We start from the raw sequence: 18,876 nt of genomic DNA, 5'->3' as shown, positions 1-18,876 counted from the left end.
CTCTCTCACTCAGAACATTAAAACAGTTCACTTTTGTGTATTATGGATAGATCTATATTAGCGATGAGCAAATCTGTCCCATTTTGCTTCGCCATAAAATTTGCGAAAGAGCAAAAAATCCGTGAAACACATTTGTTGCGCAATTTTTTTGTCGCCCGAGCTTTTTTTGACACGCCCAATTTTGATGCAACAGCGCCAATTTGGCGCGCATCAAAATTTTGCTGTGTGCAGCGATTTTTGCCACAGCAAATTTTCACAGAAGTTTCACTAAACAATTCGCCAATGGCCAAATTCAGAAATTCGCTGTGAAACCATGCCTGCCTAAAAATTCACTCATCAGTAGTCTATATTGAATTTCCATGTTCCTTTTTTTCCTAATGCAATCGGATCAGACAGCACAACCTTTTTAACAAACTGTTTATTTCTAAACTTAAAACAAATGTATAACAATATGAAAAAAACACAACACTATACAAAAAGCAAAAAAAAAACAAAACAAATTTCCTGCAATAAAATATGCATTTTAGGCAACTGTACATTATTCTGTGCAAACAAAGCTTCAGCAGATCTAGTACCATAGAAAAGATTGGCAATGTAATAAAATGACATACATATACACACACACAAATCACAAGTTAATCTCATTGAGCTATGGTCTACTCCAAAGTGGCAGCAGATAAGACACAGATAAGCCGTATAAAGTCCTACATTTGATGTCTGGGGACTGCACTCAAGGCACTCACTGAATAACAAGAGCTTCCCCTATTTGCAAAAATAAGAACATGTCAGGTCTTTTTGAAGAGGTTGTTCACCTTCAAGTTAACTTTCAGTGTGTTACAGAATGGCCTATTTGTAGGAACTGTTCAGGTGGTCTTAGTTTTTTTTTTTTTATTGATTTTTTTATTCTGACTCTTTTCACCTTTCAAATGGGGGTCACTAATGTTACTGTCATTGTTGGTTTTTATTACCGGTACTTATCTTTCAAATTTAGGCCCCCACTCTATTCATATACATGTCTCTTTCAAACCTCTGCCTGGTTGCTAGGTTAAACTGAATCCTAGCAAACAGATAGCTTGTAAAAGTCCAAACTAAAGAGCTGCTGAATTTTTAAAAGTGCAAATATTAAAAAATGAAGAATAAATACAGATTCTCTCAAAATTGCACTCTCTAAATGATACTAAAAGTTAAAGGGGTTTAAATTAAGAGAAACTGCCAAAAAATGTGAAATGTGTTATGCTATAGTGTTATCCATCATGGAACATTTCCCACAATACCATCTATTTAAATTGAACAAATCCAGCACGCCTTTAGTATAAGCAATGCAAAGCACATTGTGTAACAAGTGCCTGAACATACAGTAGTGAGGTCTGGCTGTGAGCAGAATGCAATATAAGACATGTGTCCTGTATAGAGAGAAAAGATCCACTCTAATTTCAAGTGTTTATCAGCACTCTACTTCAAGATACTACAGTTCAAGATTCATCCTTGCAAATGAAGTGGATATCCAGGAAAATAACATATTCTTTATCTCTGACTCAAAATGAAGAAGACCAATAGCTTCTAAGAGGTTTCTCACATTTATCAACACATAAATGGCAAAATAGGCAGTAGGAAGTATAAGGTTTAAATATTAGTATTGCTGATGGTAGGGACATATTCATTTCTGAACAATCATTATTTATCAAACATTCATTAAATACGGAAAAGGCCACTCAATGATATTCAATATAGAAAAGAGGCATTTGGGGGTAAAGATGCATAAACAAAAGGTCTCATCCACATTTGTAATCATTAAAACAAGAAACTGCTTTGTACAGGGCAGCTGCACTCAATAGAATACAGATATGTAACGTTACCTGTTCTCTGGTCTGTTAAGCAAGGCACGACGCATACAAAGACATACACATTCCTATATCTGAATCCATGTGAACAGTTCATTCAAAACTTCGCGCTAGCCATTATAATATACCACACGTAACACTTTACATTCTAAATGCAGCAGATATAAAATTCCAGAAAATAAACATTGTCTGTGCAGAACTTCTACATTAAATCTCTTAATGCTTTATTTTTAGGGATAAATGTGTGATGTGTCACTGGTGACTAACACTGGCGGTGTTTTAAATGCTGATGTAAATTTTGGGGGGAATTTCTATATTATTCATGGTTCTCCTTTTCAGCTAGTGTGACTATTGTGAGTTTTTTTTTAATCCAACTGTGCCATTTCTGGAATCTTTAAATCTGCATTTTTTAACTAAATTAGAAAAAATACATGAAATGTAATTGGCTCACCTTAATTTCAGTCTTTATTATAAAACCATCAGAACTTGGGTAGTAACCTCTGGGCCTATGGTACACGTCTGAATGACAATACATGCCTTTTGCCCGGTCAACTAAATCACATGTGGATTCTCTAAAGGATTTTGGCAGGTACAGGTACAGGATCCAGAAGCCTATTATTCAGAACACTTCAAATTAAGGGAAGGCCATATCCCATACAGTCCATTTTAAGCAGATTCTACATTTTAAAAATGATTTCCTTTTGCTATGTAATAAAACAGTACCTTGTACTTCATGGTAACTAAGCTGCACAAAAATTCATATTGGTGGCAAAACAATCCTATTGGGCATATTTCATGTTTTTTAGCAGGCTCAAGATATGGGGATCCAGAAAACCACTGATCGCAGCAACACACGCAAAAACACTTGTTGCAGCAACCTAATAAGGACCTAATAAAGTCTTTTTTCCACAGGATATCAAAAGTAAAGTCAATGATCAGAGTTTTTTTTTTCTTTTTGTCTTACATCTCCGAATAAAAACGTGACTACTAAATATTAGCCATATACAAACTAACCTAGTTTAATGTATACTAACAGGAGTCCTAAAATACCCTCAGTGTTTATTAAATTGGCTTGTCCTGAAGAATGAAAGTAGTGCAAAGTGTCTGTAGCCCTTCAAATCTTTGGCTTTAAAGGACACACAGAGCAATGAAACTGAAGTTTCAGATCGAGCTGGTGCTTTTCAGGCAGTTATCATGGACAGTACTTCAGCCATGCCTTCAGCTACACAATTGCTCCACAATGGTTTCTCTTGACAAATGTTGTTAAATTCTTCCATTAGCTCTGGACTGCTGTCGTTCATATTTCACAGAAATGATAAGGAAAAGTATGAGTGTTGCAGCCTGAACAGCTGCTAGTAGGAAGAAATAATAGTTCAGCGTGCACCCATTTATGTTACCTAAGGGAAAGAATAAAAAGACGGTAAAATATGGATTTAGCTATGGTTTAAACATATATAATTAGTTGCTTGCGACCTGGATTCTCATGCTTCAAAGCAACAACATAATGTCTCCTTATATTACTTTTTATTCAACATAAACAAAATGCTTTAAAAAAAAAAAAAAAAAAAAAAAAAAAAGGACTATTTGGGCAAAGTCAGATCTGGTGTATGGCCTGCTTCTTTCCACCAGTGTTTTATAGACAGGAAGAGAGAAGCAGATCCGCACTCAGTTCAGCTACACAGAGCTGCTAATAACAAGCACAGCTTCGGCCTGAGAGCAGATACACGGGCATTTTTGGGCCGATCTCTGCTTTACGTAGCTGCACTCAGACCGAAGCTGTGCCTGTCAGTACAGCTAAACGCCCCCATACACGGGCCGATAGAAGCTGCCGATATCGGTCCCTTGGACCGATTCGGCAGCTAATCGGCCCGTGTATGGGCAGAAACGAGCGCCTGGCCGACCGATATCTGGCCTGAAATTGGCCAGATATCGATCGGCCAGGTTAGAAAATCCAGTTGGATCGGGGACCGCATGCCCATGGCCACAAATGTAATCCGATCGTTTGGCCCCAGGGCCAAACGATCGGATAATTATTTTTAAAGCAACTTGCTACCCGATATCGCCCACCCGTAGGTGGGGATATCGGGTAAAGATCCGCTCGCTTGGCGACATCGCCAAGTGAGCGGATCTTATAGTGTATGGGGACCTTAAACGGCGCTGCTGATGAGATCAGTTCCACTTCTCTCCACCTGCCTATAAAACACAAAGTCAGAGAGAATCAAAAAATATGCCAGGTCTGACTTTGCCCTTAGGACTAAATAAGATCTTTAGGATCCATTGGATATATTAGACAAGAGCAACCGAGTCAGTAGCCAATATCTGGCCATGAACAAAATATATACTATACAGTAAAATTTATTATAATAGCATTTCTATTTGTATCCATCCCATTGCTGTGCAGGAGATCTACACCATGGCAGAATAGGCAGAAGACCTGTCTACAGGTTATTTAACATTTACAGGGCTTATATAAAAACACTGAGCAACTTTGTCTTAAAAGGGGTGGTCCACCTTTAAGCTAACTTTAAGCATGCTATGAAATGACCAATTCTAAGCAACTTTTCAGTTGGTCTTCATTATTTGTTATAGTTTTTGAATTATTTGCCTTCTTCTTCCAACTCTTTGCTGCTTTCAAATGGAGGCCACTGACACCAGCAGCCAGAAAACTATTGCTCTGCGAACCTACAGTTTTATTGTTACTTTTTGTAAATTTCTTTTCTATTCAGGTCCTCTCCTATTCACGTAACAGTATCTCATCCAAACCACTCCATGGTTTCTATGGTAACCTGGGCCCTAGCAACCAAATAACTGCTGAAAGTCCAAACTGGAGAGCTTATGAACTGAAAATGAAATTACTAAAAAATTTAAAATACAAAATGATGACCAATTGCAAACTGTCTCAGAAAATGACTCTCTACATCATACCAAAAGTAAACTCAAAAGGTGAACAACCCCTTTAAAGGTGGCCATAAACGGACAATAAAAACTGCTAGTTTGGCCCATCTGAACCAAGTCTGGAAGACGGCAGCTTATTGGCCTGTGTAAGGGGCCTTTCAACAGCATTCGACAGATATCTGTCTGAAACTGATCTTGTGATTTTAAAATTCCCATTTGGGCAAAGACAGCATTGGTTCGTTCACGCAGACCCCTCCCCAATGGCCTGCATTTACTGCCAATGTGATCTAATTAGATCATCCAAATATTGCTCACCTCAAGATGGACATTGGGGAAAGATCCACAATGTGTGGCCATCTTTAGTAGCTACTTATATTCTTATATTTTATATCCATTTGTTCTCTCTCTCAACTACTTATTTTGTCTTACTTCAGTATAGATATATTTCAGTTGTGTTTTTGTGTTAAACTTCAGAATTTCTACCTGCCCTGCAGGAGAACTCATGGCCTACAATGATAATGTAAAACACTGGACACACAGGGACAGATTCAAATTTTGCCTATCGTTTTAATCAATAATCTATGATTTTTTGTTATTTCTTGCACTAAACAGGGCAAACAGGTATGGCCCAGAGCCATGAAATTGAAAAAACTCACCTAGATCAGAGTGATTGCTCATCCATCCAATTTGTGGAATAGACACAAGGGCAAGAAGTCCAGATCCAACAAAAGATCCAATTCCAGAAAAGAAAAAGAATAACCCCATGATTGCACTCTGCATGGATTTTGGAGCTGCTGAGTATGCAAATTCCAGACCTATTGAAATCCAATATCAAGTTTAAGGTCACTGAGTTTAATTAATGTCCTCTAAACTCACTCGACTAGTGTATTACTCTAAGGGGAGTATTTATTATGCTGTGTAAAACTAATTCGCCGAAAAAACGGAGTAAAAAGCTGTGTAAAATAAATGGAAAAGATTGGCATCTGAACGCCGGATATTACGCCATTATTTTCCATAAGTTTCGGTGGAAGAAAAAACGCGTAAAACAATTACGCCGATTTTACACGGCGAAGACTGGCGATGTGTGGCGAATTTTCTCGCCATTTTTTACACAGCATAATAAATATGCCCCTAAAGGTAGATTCTGATGATGTTCAAATAGGATATGTTTATATGGAACAAAAGCTAACTTGCAACAAAAATAGGCAGAGTTGTAAATGTGGAGATTTACAGGAAATATTGGAACATTTTTAAATGCTACTATTACATAAGTGATAGCATTATTTTCCTGGTTATTTCACATCATTAACTTTTCTTGTTGCTCGCTTCTCAAGTTATGTTAAGAGAATTAATATGAAAAGAATTCTGTAAAGAACACTAATGGGAGCATTATGGGATATGCAAACATATTTGCTAAGAGGATAAATTAATGGCTATAAGAATGAATGTTAATTGACTGTAAATGTTGCCAGACCCTTACAGCAACGTGTTTTAGACTGACATTTAATAAAATAAAGTATATATCAGATAGTTCTCTTTTTATCTAAAAAGATTCTATACAAATAAAATAAAACAACAAGCACTGAAAATTACTTACCTGCAATACTTGCAAATATCTCGCTGATTCCAATGAGAATGTACTGAGGTAACTGCCACCATACAGCCAGATTGGCAGCGTAGTAAGTCACACCTCCAATTTGCTGTTGGATCTTATCATTCTTTACAATCTCCAACCTTTTACTTTCCAAAATACCTGAGTTATGATTAATATAAACAGTTACCACTACAATAAACAGTTCTCCTGCACAAAATTAAATCACTTTGAAATTACTGAAGGAGGCAGACAACAAGGGGCAGCAAGATCATTCTCTATTTAAAAATAAATGGTGTATTTAAAAAGAATTGGTTGTTTTATTTATAAAGTTGCACATTTCCTTTTATGTCACTAGACTGCAGTATTTTATGCCTTTATTTTATACCACCTTAGGACTGGGTGTATATTTTACAAAGCATATTCTAACTTGCTGCTACTTTTTGAGCCGGAATTTTACACCAAAGTGAATAGGTTTAAATCAATACACGCTAAATATGCAGGATTTTACATGGCAATAAGTTATGTAATTTTTTTTTTAACACAGTTTTATAAATACACTCAAAGAGGTTATGCAATAACAGCAACCAAGCTTGACATATTCACCTTAGCCTATCAGCAGCAAAGTTTTCCAAACTGATTATGGGCCCCTGGCAGATGCTTGATTCCCATAACAAAGGACCCAAGTCTCAAGGCTTGGAGCAATGGAGCATTCTTATGCCACCGGCATACCTTGGGTGCTGATTTATGCAGTACAATGCCCTTCTAATCTGTTGCTGCCAGTCCACAGATGACAATTGTTTTACTATTTTCTACTATCTATCAGAGTTCAAGGCCCTGCTCAGCCACACAGGGATTGGTTAAAACAGATGAACTTAAAAGCAACACAGAACACAGGTTTTAAGCAGCATCCTTCAAGCCTCTCATGTGTTCAGATATTAAAATATTTCCCCAGAAAAATAAATGTGAAAGCAGAAATGAAAATGGGAAAAGTAGAGAAAAGGGAAGAAACAGCCCAATAGTAAGGCAGAGAAATGGGAATAGAACAAGAAAATGGAAGTAGAAAAATATGGAGGAGTGAGAAGGATAATTAGAGGTAAAAAAAAAGGTGGAAAAAAGCAATCTTTAATGAAAGGGTAAAATAACAAGGTTTAGTAAAGGCTTTGCAAGGGTAAGAAGGGTAAGAAACCATTATCAAAGCACATGCTTAACTCTCAGGGATTACGTTTATGATTTGATGGGGGTCCTCTCACACCAAACTCTTTGGGGGACCCAATATATCTCAGTCCAACACTGGGTTCTGCTGGTGTGAACATCAAGTGAATATGGTTTACCTGCAGCTAGTACTGAACACATCACAAAGAACATCCCAACAGCAATCCGTTTAAGGGGCGACGGCAAAAGGCCTCTCTTTTTCAAAAAGGGATCCACCATCTTATCTTTGAGTGGTATGAGGATCAGAATGAGCACTGCATCAAACATGGTGAGCCATGCTGCTGGGAGCTGCAACAAAGGTTTAACATTTAACAGAAATGTAAATTTTAAGTAATCATGTTTCATCAGACACTACAATCAGGAGATTGCTAAAGAACTTTTAGGGCTCTGGCACATGGGGAGATTAGTCGCCCGCGGCAAAACTCCCTGTTCGCGGGCGACTAATCTCCCCGAGTAGCCTACCCCTGCGTCTGCCATCCCGCCAGCGACTTACATGTTTGCCGGTGGGATGGCAGGGGTAGGCAACTCGGGGAGATTAGTCGCCCGCGAACAGGGAGTTTTGCCGCGGGCAACTAATCTCCCCGTGTGCCAGAGCCCTTATGTTAACACTTTTATTACTCTGTAACCAAAGTTATCTGCAATATGTGAACTGACATTGCTAAGAAATTGTCAGCAGTAAGTAGGGAAAAAAGTGGGAAAAATGTGCAAGTAAATTTAATGCTTTCTGAATCCGAAAAACATGAGGCGTGGAATGGAAATATACTATATTATGTTTTGGAACATAGACAAATGCAGGCATTAAGGTGGCCATACCCAATCAGATTTAAGCTGCCACTTTGGGTTTTTTTAAAGATCAATTTTCCAGTTTATCTGCTTGTGTATGGGGCCCTCCGACAGGCCTACCTGACAGATATCTGGATGAAAATCATCCAGATTTTGTTCAGGCAGGCTTTCTTTTTCCGTCAGATCATTCACCTCATCAGCTCATTGATGTGGTCCTTGCTCTGACAGCTCATATATCCCTCACTCTAACAAGATCATTCAACCCTAGGGCTGAACGATCGCATTAGAACGGTATCACCCACCTTAGGTGGGCATAATGATCTTATAGTGCATGACCACCTTTATTCTGGTTTCAAATATACTCCATACCTTCCATTACATAGAGACATTAGTGTGTGTTGGCAATTTTAGGTATTCAAAAAAAAAAAAAAAAAAAAAACGTACAGAAGGAGAGAAAACAAAAAAGAGGGAGCTAGAACACTACTGGTAGGGCCATAAAACAGAAACAACAGAGCATTAGCTGTTTGTGACACACACATGTCCCTAAAGAGATTGCTTGAAAAACTCTTGGCTCACGATCCAGCCATATCACTTGCCTCTGACATGCTTTATTATACTGCAGCCAGAGCAGTGACGGATAAATTGGTGGTGAAGGAAAAGGACCTGATAAGCTACAGAACCAATGTAAACAGTGTCTGCAGTCTATTAGGCTTTTGCCTTGGCCCCAAAGCCTAAAATCACAGTTTTAGCAATAATGGCAGAAGTCATGTCAGAGAAAAACACAGGTGACAAGGGCAAGTGTTCAGTATGATTATTTACAGATAAGTTTGGGGTGTTAGCAGACCGTAATTTAAAATGTTACGGTTTGTAACTACAGAACACCCACTCTTGCCAGTGATAATGCTTTTACAAGAGCCTGCAGTTACTTTGGTTATGAATATCTACATTTTACTGTTTTGTTTTTTTTTTTTTAACTGAACTTCAATTTTAGTACAGAAGAAGCCAGTAGGGACATCCCAACAGACCATAATATCAGAACAGACTTCCCCAGCACTGTGAAAGAGGAACTCTCTACATGTGACTGCGTATGTGAAATTAAACTGCTCACCAAGTTTCATTTACAGAAAGAGCCTTTTTTAAAATGGAGCCTAATCTCAATGAGATACTTTCAGGTTTTAAGTTTCTATTTCCGCAAAATCAACATACAGCTACAGTTTATATTTAACTATTCAATGATCTCATCATTATTGCCACATCAACGCACAAGAGTAAGCCAAACTAAAGTATAGCAGGCAGAGGGATTTTTAGCTCTTCTCATGTTTCAGTCCCTGCTATACAAACACTGCACAAAGTAAATATGCTTATCAGGCAGCTGGCCACGAATAGTAGGTGAGCAAAGTAGATCATAAAATACATAGAATTCATCAGCACAGAACATTCTACAGGTATATATGCACATATATATGTTACATATGTTATATATGTATAAACATACATATGTTTTACACACCTGGCTCAAAACTATTCCCATGTAAGCTATGATTATATTAATTTAAGAACTGCATTCAGTTTATATTCCTACTGTTATGGTTGGTTTGGTTAATTCATTTGTTATTTCATTGAATTGTTTTAAGCTGGCCATACACGCCATGAAATTACATGAACTTAAGTAAGCATATGATTTGCGGACCAAGTGTGGGCTGAAAATTAGCACCCCGATAATTTTCGTACAATGGCGTTCGGTCGTTTAGTTGATCAGACAGGTTAGAAAATTTTGGTCATACAACGATAAAATCTGCGCATGTATTGTGTATCTGACAATATCCTTGGGGGGACCTACAATGCATTTCAAGGAAGTCACTTTCGCACAATTGGTGCATGCCAACTATTTCATGTTCAGAACATATTTTTAGGGCTTCATCCTACAATTTCAGTCTGAATGTAAAGGTGCCCATACACTATAAGATCCGCTCGCTTGGCGATGTCGCCAAGCGAGCGGATCTTCACCCGATATCCCCACCTATGGGTGGGCGATATCGGGTAGCAAGGGACTAAAAAAAAAATAATCCGATCGTTTGGCCCTGGGGCCAAACGATCGGATTACATTTGAGGTTATGGGGCAGTCGGTTCGGGGACCGCATCAACGAGCCGATGCGGTCCCCGATCCGACTGGATTTTCTAACCTGCCCGATCGAGATCTGGCCAATTTCAGGCCAGGTATCGGTCGGCCAGGCCGCTCTGTTCTGCCCATACACGGGTCGATTAGCTGCCGAATCGGTCCAAGGGACCGATATCGGCAGCTATAGTCGGTCCGTGTATGGGGGCCTTTAGTCTTAGATCATTGCATTTAAATGTACGACCGATATCTGAACGCTCATCGGAAGAAGACTTAAATCTGAACGTGTATGGCCAACTTTAGGCTACTGTCTGACAAAGCCAAGAATTTATATAACTTAAGTAAACATCTTCAGGATTTTTACGATACAGAAACTGTGGAAAAATGCAGGCCGAGAATCAGCCCCAAGGACTCCTACCTTGCCTGCACCCAGAAGAATAGTATCCGCATTTTTCCACAGTCTGGGAATCAGCACCTGCGTGGCACTAGCCTAAAGTATCATCCTCCTTGCCAGAAATTTATGCTCTGATAATATGTATCTAATAAAAAATTCAAAACACGCAGGAACATTCAGTGACCCCTTGTAACTGCATATTAAGAAAAAAATGTTTTTAATTGCATACCGTATGATTGTTATTGAAGATTGGTGGTATTTTCAAATGAAGACTTTGAAGTACATATGTAGTTTGCATCTATTGGGAAAAAAAATAGAAGTTAATCTTCAACTTTATGAAGTTGAAAGTAGCAATAAGCATCTTTTTTATTGGCTAATGTTTCTTGTTATTTTTTCATCATTCAGCCCTGTTTTGACCATAAATAGGCAGTGCCTAGACTGCTTTCAATTGTAGAAAATGTAAATGGCTGTATTAAACACGCATATATAAATATCAATGTGGAGCCCTGCATTTTGAGGTTATAATTATACAATAAACCAACCAAAGCCCCAGTGATTTCCAAAAATTATAATGAGCAGTTTGAGACAATTCTTGTCAACCCGTTACACACTTTTTCCCCAGAAAGCACCGCATGTGTCATGCCTCTAATGATAGTAATAAAACATGTCCATAGTGAACTTTAAAGTCCACAGTGACCTTTAAAATAGAGTTTCTATACAGTGACAGGACTTAATATATATCTAGGTTTAAATTAAGTCCGGTGTAACCAATTTTCTCTTGAGTTCCTTTCCTGTAGCCTTCAACATGCTATGCCAAGACAGAGAAGGAAATTAATATGTCTGAATCAGTCCACTCAGAACCAACCAGCAAGTCATTCTTCAGTGGGGCAGACCCAGGTACTATTAGCCCTCTTGCATGAAAACCAGCTACAAGTTTGAGGCTTAGCTCTCAGCTTTCAGTAAAAATCTTTGCAAATCATTCTTTTCACAACAGCTCACTGCAAGTCTATTAGCAAACAGGGCAGTCTAATCCATCTATTATTACTTCCCACAGAGAAATACAGGAAAACGCAGTGCCTAAAGCACACATGCAAGTCACAGGCAGAGGTCTGCCTGTCACAACTATGTCTGTTTTAGACAATGCATTTACTATAGTTCTGTGGGAAACAGTGACAAGTGGACTGGGGTTTTTTAGCCATTTTACTGACTCCCCATATGCCCCAGAATATGAGCTTCATGGAAAATACCATACGTTTCATACATGTTGATCTATTGTAATTAACTATTTCTGTAGACAATAAAATCCTATTAAATAAAATGTACTATTGGTAGCTGAAGGCTCATGACCACAGGATACTTTTTGATCCTAAAGACTATAGAACATAGTCTGCCGCTGCAATCTGGCTGAAATCAATAGTGGACAAACCATTACGTTCAATAGGCCTAAGGCAAACATTTGCGTATGTATAACTTTATATAGCGCTACTAAGATACACAGTGCTATACAACACTGTAATAAATAAATAAATATACAGGAATGAAGTGCCTTGTGGTAAGAGATTTGAACAGCATGCTTTCTCTTCCCCCGTTGTCATTGCAAATGCTATGTTTAAATAGAAAAACAAACCTGAAAATACACAGTCCAATATGGAATAAGTGCCAAGAATACTGGGATAATTTTTACAAGGGATTTGACATCTTCTACTTTATCTTCCCTAAATGGTCCACCACGCGAAGCCTTTGCAAAATCCAACCTGCTTTGTTTATGCCTTTGTTGATTATTCTGGCTGTTGAGAGATATTAAATATATATATGTTAAAATATCTAAACATGCAGTTTTATATTTTAAAAATATCCAATTTTTACCAATCTACAGAAAAGCTAAATTTATTGGGGGAAGGGTTGGAGTGCCAATGTTTTAGGCACTTTTTTCCCCAGAAAAAAATGCACTGTGGTGTCAAGTGTAAGTTGATGCTAAAGACGACTGGAAAAAAGACAACTATCTGCATAATTCTCCTTTTAAAGATCAGGTAAGGGGGGGGGGGGGATAGGGGGGTTATTTTCCTTTAAAGGAACAAAGTGGTACTCTAAGCTACAGGCAAAATATATTTTATCCTGGGGATGAGAACATCTTTGCTTTAACCAAATCACTGCAAAGTGTGGATTTTAAAATGTTTTATTCTAAACAGATCTGATGTTTAATCAGATAAGAAACTGACCAACCATTCTCCCTTTACTTATAAAAAGGACTTTAGTCATAGCTGAAACCATTATATTAATGTTCTGCAGCACTTCCTTAATTTAGCTTAGCCTCAGGCATAAAGAAGCAGACCGACCATGTGAGATACTAGGGGGAAATTTGGACGCATGCGCCACAAGCACATTGCTTATACACATGCACTGTTGTAGTAAAACTGACTTGGTTACTATACAATTATCCACATTGATGTTCTGGGGGAACCTGGAAGGGTGATTCACTTCCCTGTATTGATTTTTCAGTAATGACTACTCACATTTTTTTTTTCTGTAAAATTGAAACTTAAAAAATACAATATCCAGCTCTTACATACACGTGTCTAGTGTTTTCTCTTCTATGCTTCCGTGCGCAGCAGGAGTAGGCCAGAATCTTGACCATATCAGTGAAGGCACTGCCATCGGCTGGTTTGGTAACAAACACCGTTTTTCCACATAAAAAAACTAAAAAGGAAACACCGATACACACTGTTGGAATGATGTATCCAGTGAGGAAATCTACATTCTGCTGGACATATGCAATTCCGCCAAGAGATATAATGGCACCCAGGTTAATACTCCAGTAGAACCAGTTGAAAAATCTCCGTGTTGCTTCTGGTCCTCGGTCTTTCACCTATAGAAAAGATAACCCATCACATAAACAAACAATCAAAAAATAATCAAGGTTAAAAAAAGGGGGCTCTCCTTAAAGGAACACCAAAAAACAAGTGATAAAAATATAATGTACTGCTGACCTGCACTGCTGAAACTGCTTGCTTCAGAAACACTAATATAGTTTATAAAAATAAGCTGCTGAGTAGCCTTGGGGGTAGCTATTTAAGTTGGAAAAAGGGAGAAAAGTCACAGGTTACATAGGAGATAACAGATAAGCTCTGTAGAATACAATGATGTTTTACAGCACTTATTTGTTATCTGCTATGTAACCTATGCCATTTAGCCCTATTTCAATATATATGGCTGCCCCCATGGTTACACAGCAGCTTTGTTTAAATAAACTGTAGTAGTGTTTCTAAAGCTTTTACCAGTTCATTATATTTTAATTACTTTAATACACTTTCGTTTTTTGGTGTTACAGTTGCTTAAAACCACTGATGGACAGCGCAACCCAACAAGTTCTGCTCCAGCTGACCCCACAAAGCAAGATACGGAAGAATTTCTATAACATGCAATGCTATTATTTACTTAGGATACTTCATTTAAAAACTCCCCCCTACTTGCTCTATTTAGTCTTCTTTGTCGCCCCAGAATTTGCCATATTTCCCTATTGTGTCATCTGTTATTTGTGATGGGATGAAATAATGATATTGTGTGTTATTTTCCTCTGTAAAATGGAAATTCTGACTCAATGAAACATATTGTAATATACTAAACAAAATCATTACTGACCTAAAATAAAAATTAAGAAAAGAGACAACTAAAAATAGCATTCACAGTGAATAGCTACCCTTTCATAACTAACAGACACCAAATTAGTACAGCATCTCATGACTGAAATCCCTTAGTCACTATCATGTGCTATGGTAATACAGCAGTGTGGCTTTATCCCATACATATATCCAGGGTTCAAAAAAGTTCAGAGGGGGAACCATACATAACATGTTTCTTTCTTTTTTCCACATAAGATAAGTACAGGTAAAAAGATCCAAACAATGTCCCCTGTGGCTGTGTAATCTGCTCCAGCAGGGATGGAGATGCTGTGTGAGCAGCCTGCCTAAACATTACCCCCAGCCCATTCACTAAATGGCTTTGTGCCACAAACTGTACCACAAAGCATTCACTAAATATGTGAATGAAGGTAAGCCCAGTGAGCAGGGCCTGGTGCCATCCAGCAGCAAGGAACACTTTGGGCCTTATGTAGGACTATAGGTAGAGACTGTCCCACTCTACAGTAACTCCCCAAGACCACTGATCCAATTCCACTCAACATTTAAACTGCACTATACTGTTCCAAGAGAATAGTGGGTAGCAGGCCTGGACTGGAATTTAAAATAAGCCCTGGCATTTCAAGTACACAGAGGCCCAAACAACCCCACACCAGCCCATTACATAGCGACTGTTTATGGCATTTTACATAAGCCCTTCTGACATTTGCCACAATCCACAGATCACCAGTCTAGGCCTTCCTTGTGTTTATTGACTAGGGGGATTGCCGATGTTACTGCATAGATCAGTTTATGAAGGTCGGGTGTCAGTATTTTATTGGCCTAGAAAGGAGGCATGATATTGTATTTTTGGCTAATCTCTAAAACAGCGGTTCTCAACCTGTGGGTCGAATGACCCTTTCACAGGAGTCGCCTAAGACCATCGGAAAACACATATTTCTGATGGTGTTAGGAATAATTTTATGGTTGGGGGTAACCACAACATGAGGAACTGTATTAAAGGGTCGCATTAAGAAGGTTGAGAACCACTGCTCTAAAACACAATGCTTTATAAAAATAAAGTGCCATCCCAGCACTGCTACATTATTTGCTATCCCTTTAGGTTGTTAGGTATAATGTTTTTCTGGCCTTGAACTGCCCCCATTATTGCAATGTGGACAAATGAAATACCATTGTAGAACTGTTTATAGATCTATTAACTTTGAGGGTAGAGGTCACTTACAGCCTACTTCACTAAAGGAGTTTTTCCTTAGTTTTCACATAGACCTAAGTACTGGCTGTAAAGGAAACAACAGTCTATGAGAAAGCGGAATACGTCGGTTGTTGGCATGGAATAGTGCCTCTTGTCACAGGCAGCAGCTTAGTGCCACTTAAGGCAGAGAGCTCACCCCATCCCTTAAAATTACCTTTAGAGTTTAATAAGTATTGCTGTGGCACATTATATGCCAGGTGCCCAGTCTGGAGTGCCGGCCAGTATTGCACATGTGCATCACCTTTCTCTCCTGGCCATGAAGGAAGACATGGAGAAAGTGCCAATGCAGAATAATGTGGTGGAAGAGGTCAGAGTTGGTTGAGTGGTGTGGCCAGCTTTCTATACTTATAGGCTCATACTTTTGGCACTTGGTAAAGCAGCTCTATGCCATGAAAGGCACTGTAAGAATACCAACTTTATTTGCTCTTTAGGGCTCTGGCACACAGGGAGATTAGTCGCCCGTGACAAAACTCCCTGTTCGCGGGCGACTAAGACTCATCGCGAGTCTTTTTCGTCGATTTCGGGAAATCGCGCCGCCGCGTGTGCCATCCCGCCGGCGACTTACAAGCAGGGGAAGGCAACTCGGGGAGATTAGTCGCCCGCGAACAGGGAGTTTTGTCACGGGCGACTAATCTCCCCGTGTGCCAGAGCCCTTAGGGTGAAGACACACAGGGCTACTGGTAGCAGCTACTTTTTCACGGCTACTAAACTCCAGAAAATACCCTGCCATAGACAATTCTGAAAATTGCCTCTGCTAAAACACATGTAGAGACAGTTATCAGTTAATGATCAGCATTGTCTATTTTAGTAGCAACGACTAGTAACTGCTACTAGTAGCTCTGTGTGTCTTCACCCTAATACAGGCTGGGCTGGCAACCTGTGGATTCTGGCAAATGCCTTAGGGGCTGCTATTAGTTGCCATAGACAGTAACTTTTTTTTGGACTGGAGGGGGCTTTTTGGGCATCTGTGTACTTGAATTACTGGTGCCAGGCCTGCCGTTAAACTGTTTGAAGCAATGACTTAAGTGCTACCATCTAAAATGGCATGTACCAGCAGGCACTTTTACAAATAACCACTGTACCCTTAAGATACTTTTTATCTCCACCATTAGAATGAGATGTTAAACTAGGTCCTTTGCCTGTTAGTGCGAAACTACAGCTCTCTAAAGCTTTGTGCATGCTGGGAAATGTAGTGCAACATTAAATATAAAAAAAACAAGAACAGACAAGGCCAGAAAAGAACGTGCAAGATGGTTAATAATAAAGACTATACCTGATCAGCTCCAAACGGTGTGATATTGGCCTTCACCGAGCCCACTCCCAGCCCCACAATGATGAGCCCTAGGAAGACCGCCGGGGCGCAGTATCTCCGGCTCGGATCCAGGCAGGTATCGGGGCTGCTAGAGGTGTTGCTCCTGCTACAGTTATCTATACGAGCCCACGGAATGTCCCCACAGAAAGCAGTGCGGGTCCCCGAATAGGAGATCATAGGGAAAAGCAGCATGCCCAGCAGGTACAGCACCATGCTGCCGAGAATGATGAAGAAGCGCCCTAACAGGGCATCTGCCAGCCAGCCAGCAAAGGGCGACACCAGGTAAGTGATCCCCATAAACAGTAAGAGAGCCTGGCTGGCCTGGGTCCCTTCCCACCCGAAGATCTGCCCATTGAGGAAAAGGACGAGGTTGGAAGTGATGCCGTAGAAGGCCACCCGCTCCAAGAGCTCCGAAAGCAGCACGGCGGCGCAGGCCAGGCCCCGACCGGCGAACACGGAGCCAGGAGGGACAGGGGGCTCAGAGCGGCCGCCCAGGAGCGGGCTCCTCTCGCTGGGATCACGGCTTGCCATCTCTGCACACAGGGGCTGAGGACAGGAGAACGCTCACCACGCCCGGGGTAACATGCAGACTCAGATTAGGAGCTCTCCGGAACGGGACTCACTGGCAGAAGGACAGACCCGGTTAGGCAATGGGCAGAATACGGAAGCGATCCCGCTGATCCAAAGCTGTACGTACCTAGCCGGCCAATACTTCTTCCACTAACTCGTGACTCCTTCGGGAGCCCGCCTACTTCAGCCGGTACCGAGAGGTGATTGGTTGTCACTAAGTACAACAACTGTAACTCTGCCACCTATTGGATACACTAGCTAGCCTTCACACAGTGTCCACAACATTACAAAATAAATAGGTATACTGGGGTCAGCTGTAGTACTTGTGTGAATTGCAATTCATCCCATCCTCCCTCGCTTCGCACATTGCTGTTCTGATTACTTTAATTGTTGCAGGTCCCTGTCCCTGCTCTTTTTAGCACAGAGACCTTCAGCCGCCCCTGTGAATACAACCCTGCCTGCATTTGGGAGTGCTGTATCCACTGTCAGACTGGGATGCCAAGGGCCCACCAGAAAACCTTGGACCATGGGCCCACTCCCAAACTATTTTTCATCCACTTCTTAATAGTCTCTATATTGTCCTAGTTTTTTTTGCATCTTTGCATACTATAATCTATTCTTCTATATATTTAGTTGGTTTGGTCCCAAAAATAAGTGATGACCATGAATTAGGCCAAATGGCTAGAAGCAGGAGGGCCCACTGACACCTGGGCTCACCTGGAGTTTTCCTGGTATCTCTGTGGGCCAGTCCGACACTGGCTGTATCCATGAGAGGTGGGGAAGCATGTAAGCCCCACCACCAGGCAGAGAAGCATGACCCCCACCTAGCACCTAAATTGCGTGTCATTTAGACAGAAAGTTAAGTAGTGTTGGCACATGAAGGTGGGGTCCTGCACTTACTCCCTACCAATTCATAATATTGACATAGAACATTATTTTTCCTGCCCATATCAATAAAATACCAGCTAGGTGTTTCGGGCACTGCAAGTCCCATGTGGGGCTAGCGGAGCTGTAAATTAGCCCAATGTCATGAGGGAGATAATGATCAACCCCAGACCTTTTTGAGAGCTTAATTTATGTTATTTAGTGTAAAGAGGAAATCAGGCCTAAAAAACAAACAGGACTGGATCAATATCTCCCTCATGACATGGGGCTGGTTGACAGCTCTGGGCTAGGCCCAGGTGCAGCTACAACCCCTACCCCACCCCGTATCCAGGAGTTATACAAGTTGGAGAGCAGAGTGGTGCATCTAATTTTTTCACTATTCACAGT

The 18,876-nt window shown here is 40.2% G+C and overlaps 1 protein-coding gene across 1 annotated transcript; it reads right to left on the bottom strand.

Annotated features, from left to right (window-relative positions):
• Positions 1–400: 400 nt before the first annotated feature.
• On the bottom strand, positions 401–17,869 carry slc15a4 (solute carrier family 15 member 4). The gene is made up of 8 exons (XM_002935290.5): positions 16,996–17,869; positions 13,406–13,701; positions 12,463–12,622; positions 11,065–11,133; positions 7,662–7,830; positions 6,334–6,489; positions 5,393–5,551; positions 401–3,238 (listed from the first exon to the last, which is right to left on the bottom strand). The coding sequence occupies exons 1-8, from the start codon at positions 17,563–17,565 to the stop codon at positions 3,105–3,107; spliced, it is 1,713 nt and encodes a 570-aa protein (XP_002935336.2). The 5' UTR covers positions 17,566–17,869; the 3' UTR covers positions 401–3,104.
• Between the last annotated feature and the right edge of the window lie 1,007 nt (positions 17,870–18,876).

This window comes from Xenopus tropicalis, chromosome 1, assembly GCF_000004195.4.
Source record: "Xenopus tropicalis strain Nigerian chromosome 1, UCB_Xtro_10.0, whole genome shotgun sequence".
Lineage (NCBI taxonomy): Eukaryota > Metazoa > Chordata > Amphibia > Anura > Pipidae > Xenopus > Xenopus tropicalis.
The sequence above is the reverse complement of the archived record's forward strand: the minus strand, read 5'-3'. Positions and strand labels throughout refer to the sequence as shown.

Bases quoted from the DNA above. Each gene is read 5' to 3' on its own strand.
- slc15a4 (XM_002935290.5), bottom strand. From the start codon at position 17,565: ATGGCAAGCCGTGATCCCAGCGAGAGGAGCCCGCTCCTGGGCGGCCGC. The intron at 7,831-11,064 runs GTATGCAATTAA...CCTTTGTTGCAG, and splicing joins TCTTCAATAACAATCATACG to CTCCCAGCAGCATGGCTCAC. The intron at 5,552-6,333 runs GTAAGTAATTTT...GGATTTCAATAG, and splicing joins GATATTTGCAAGTATTGCAG to GTCTGGAATTTGCATACTCA.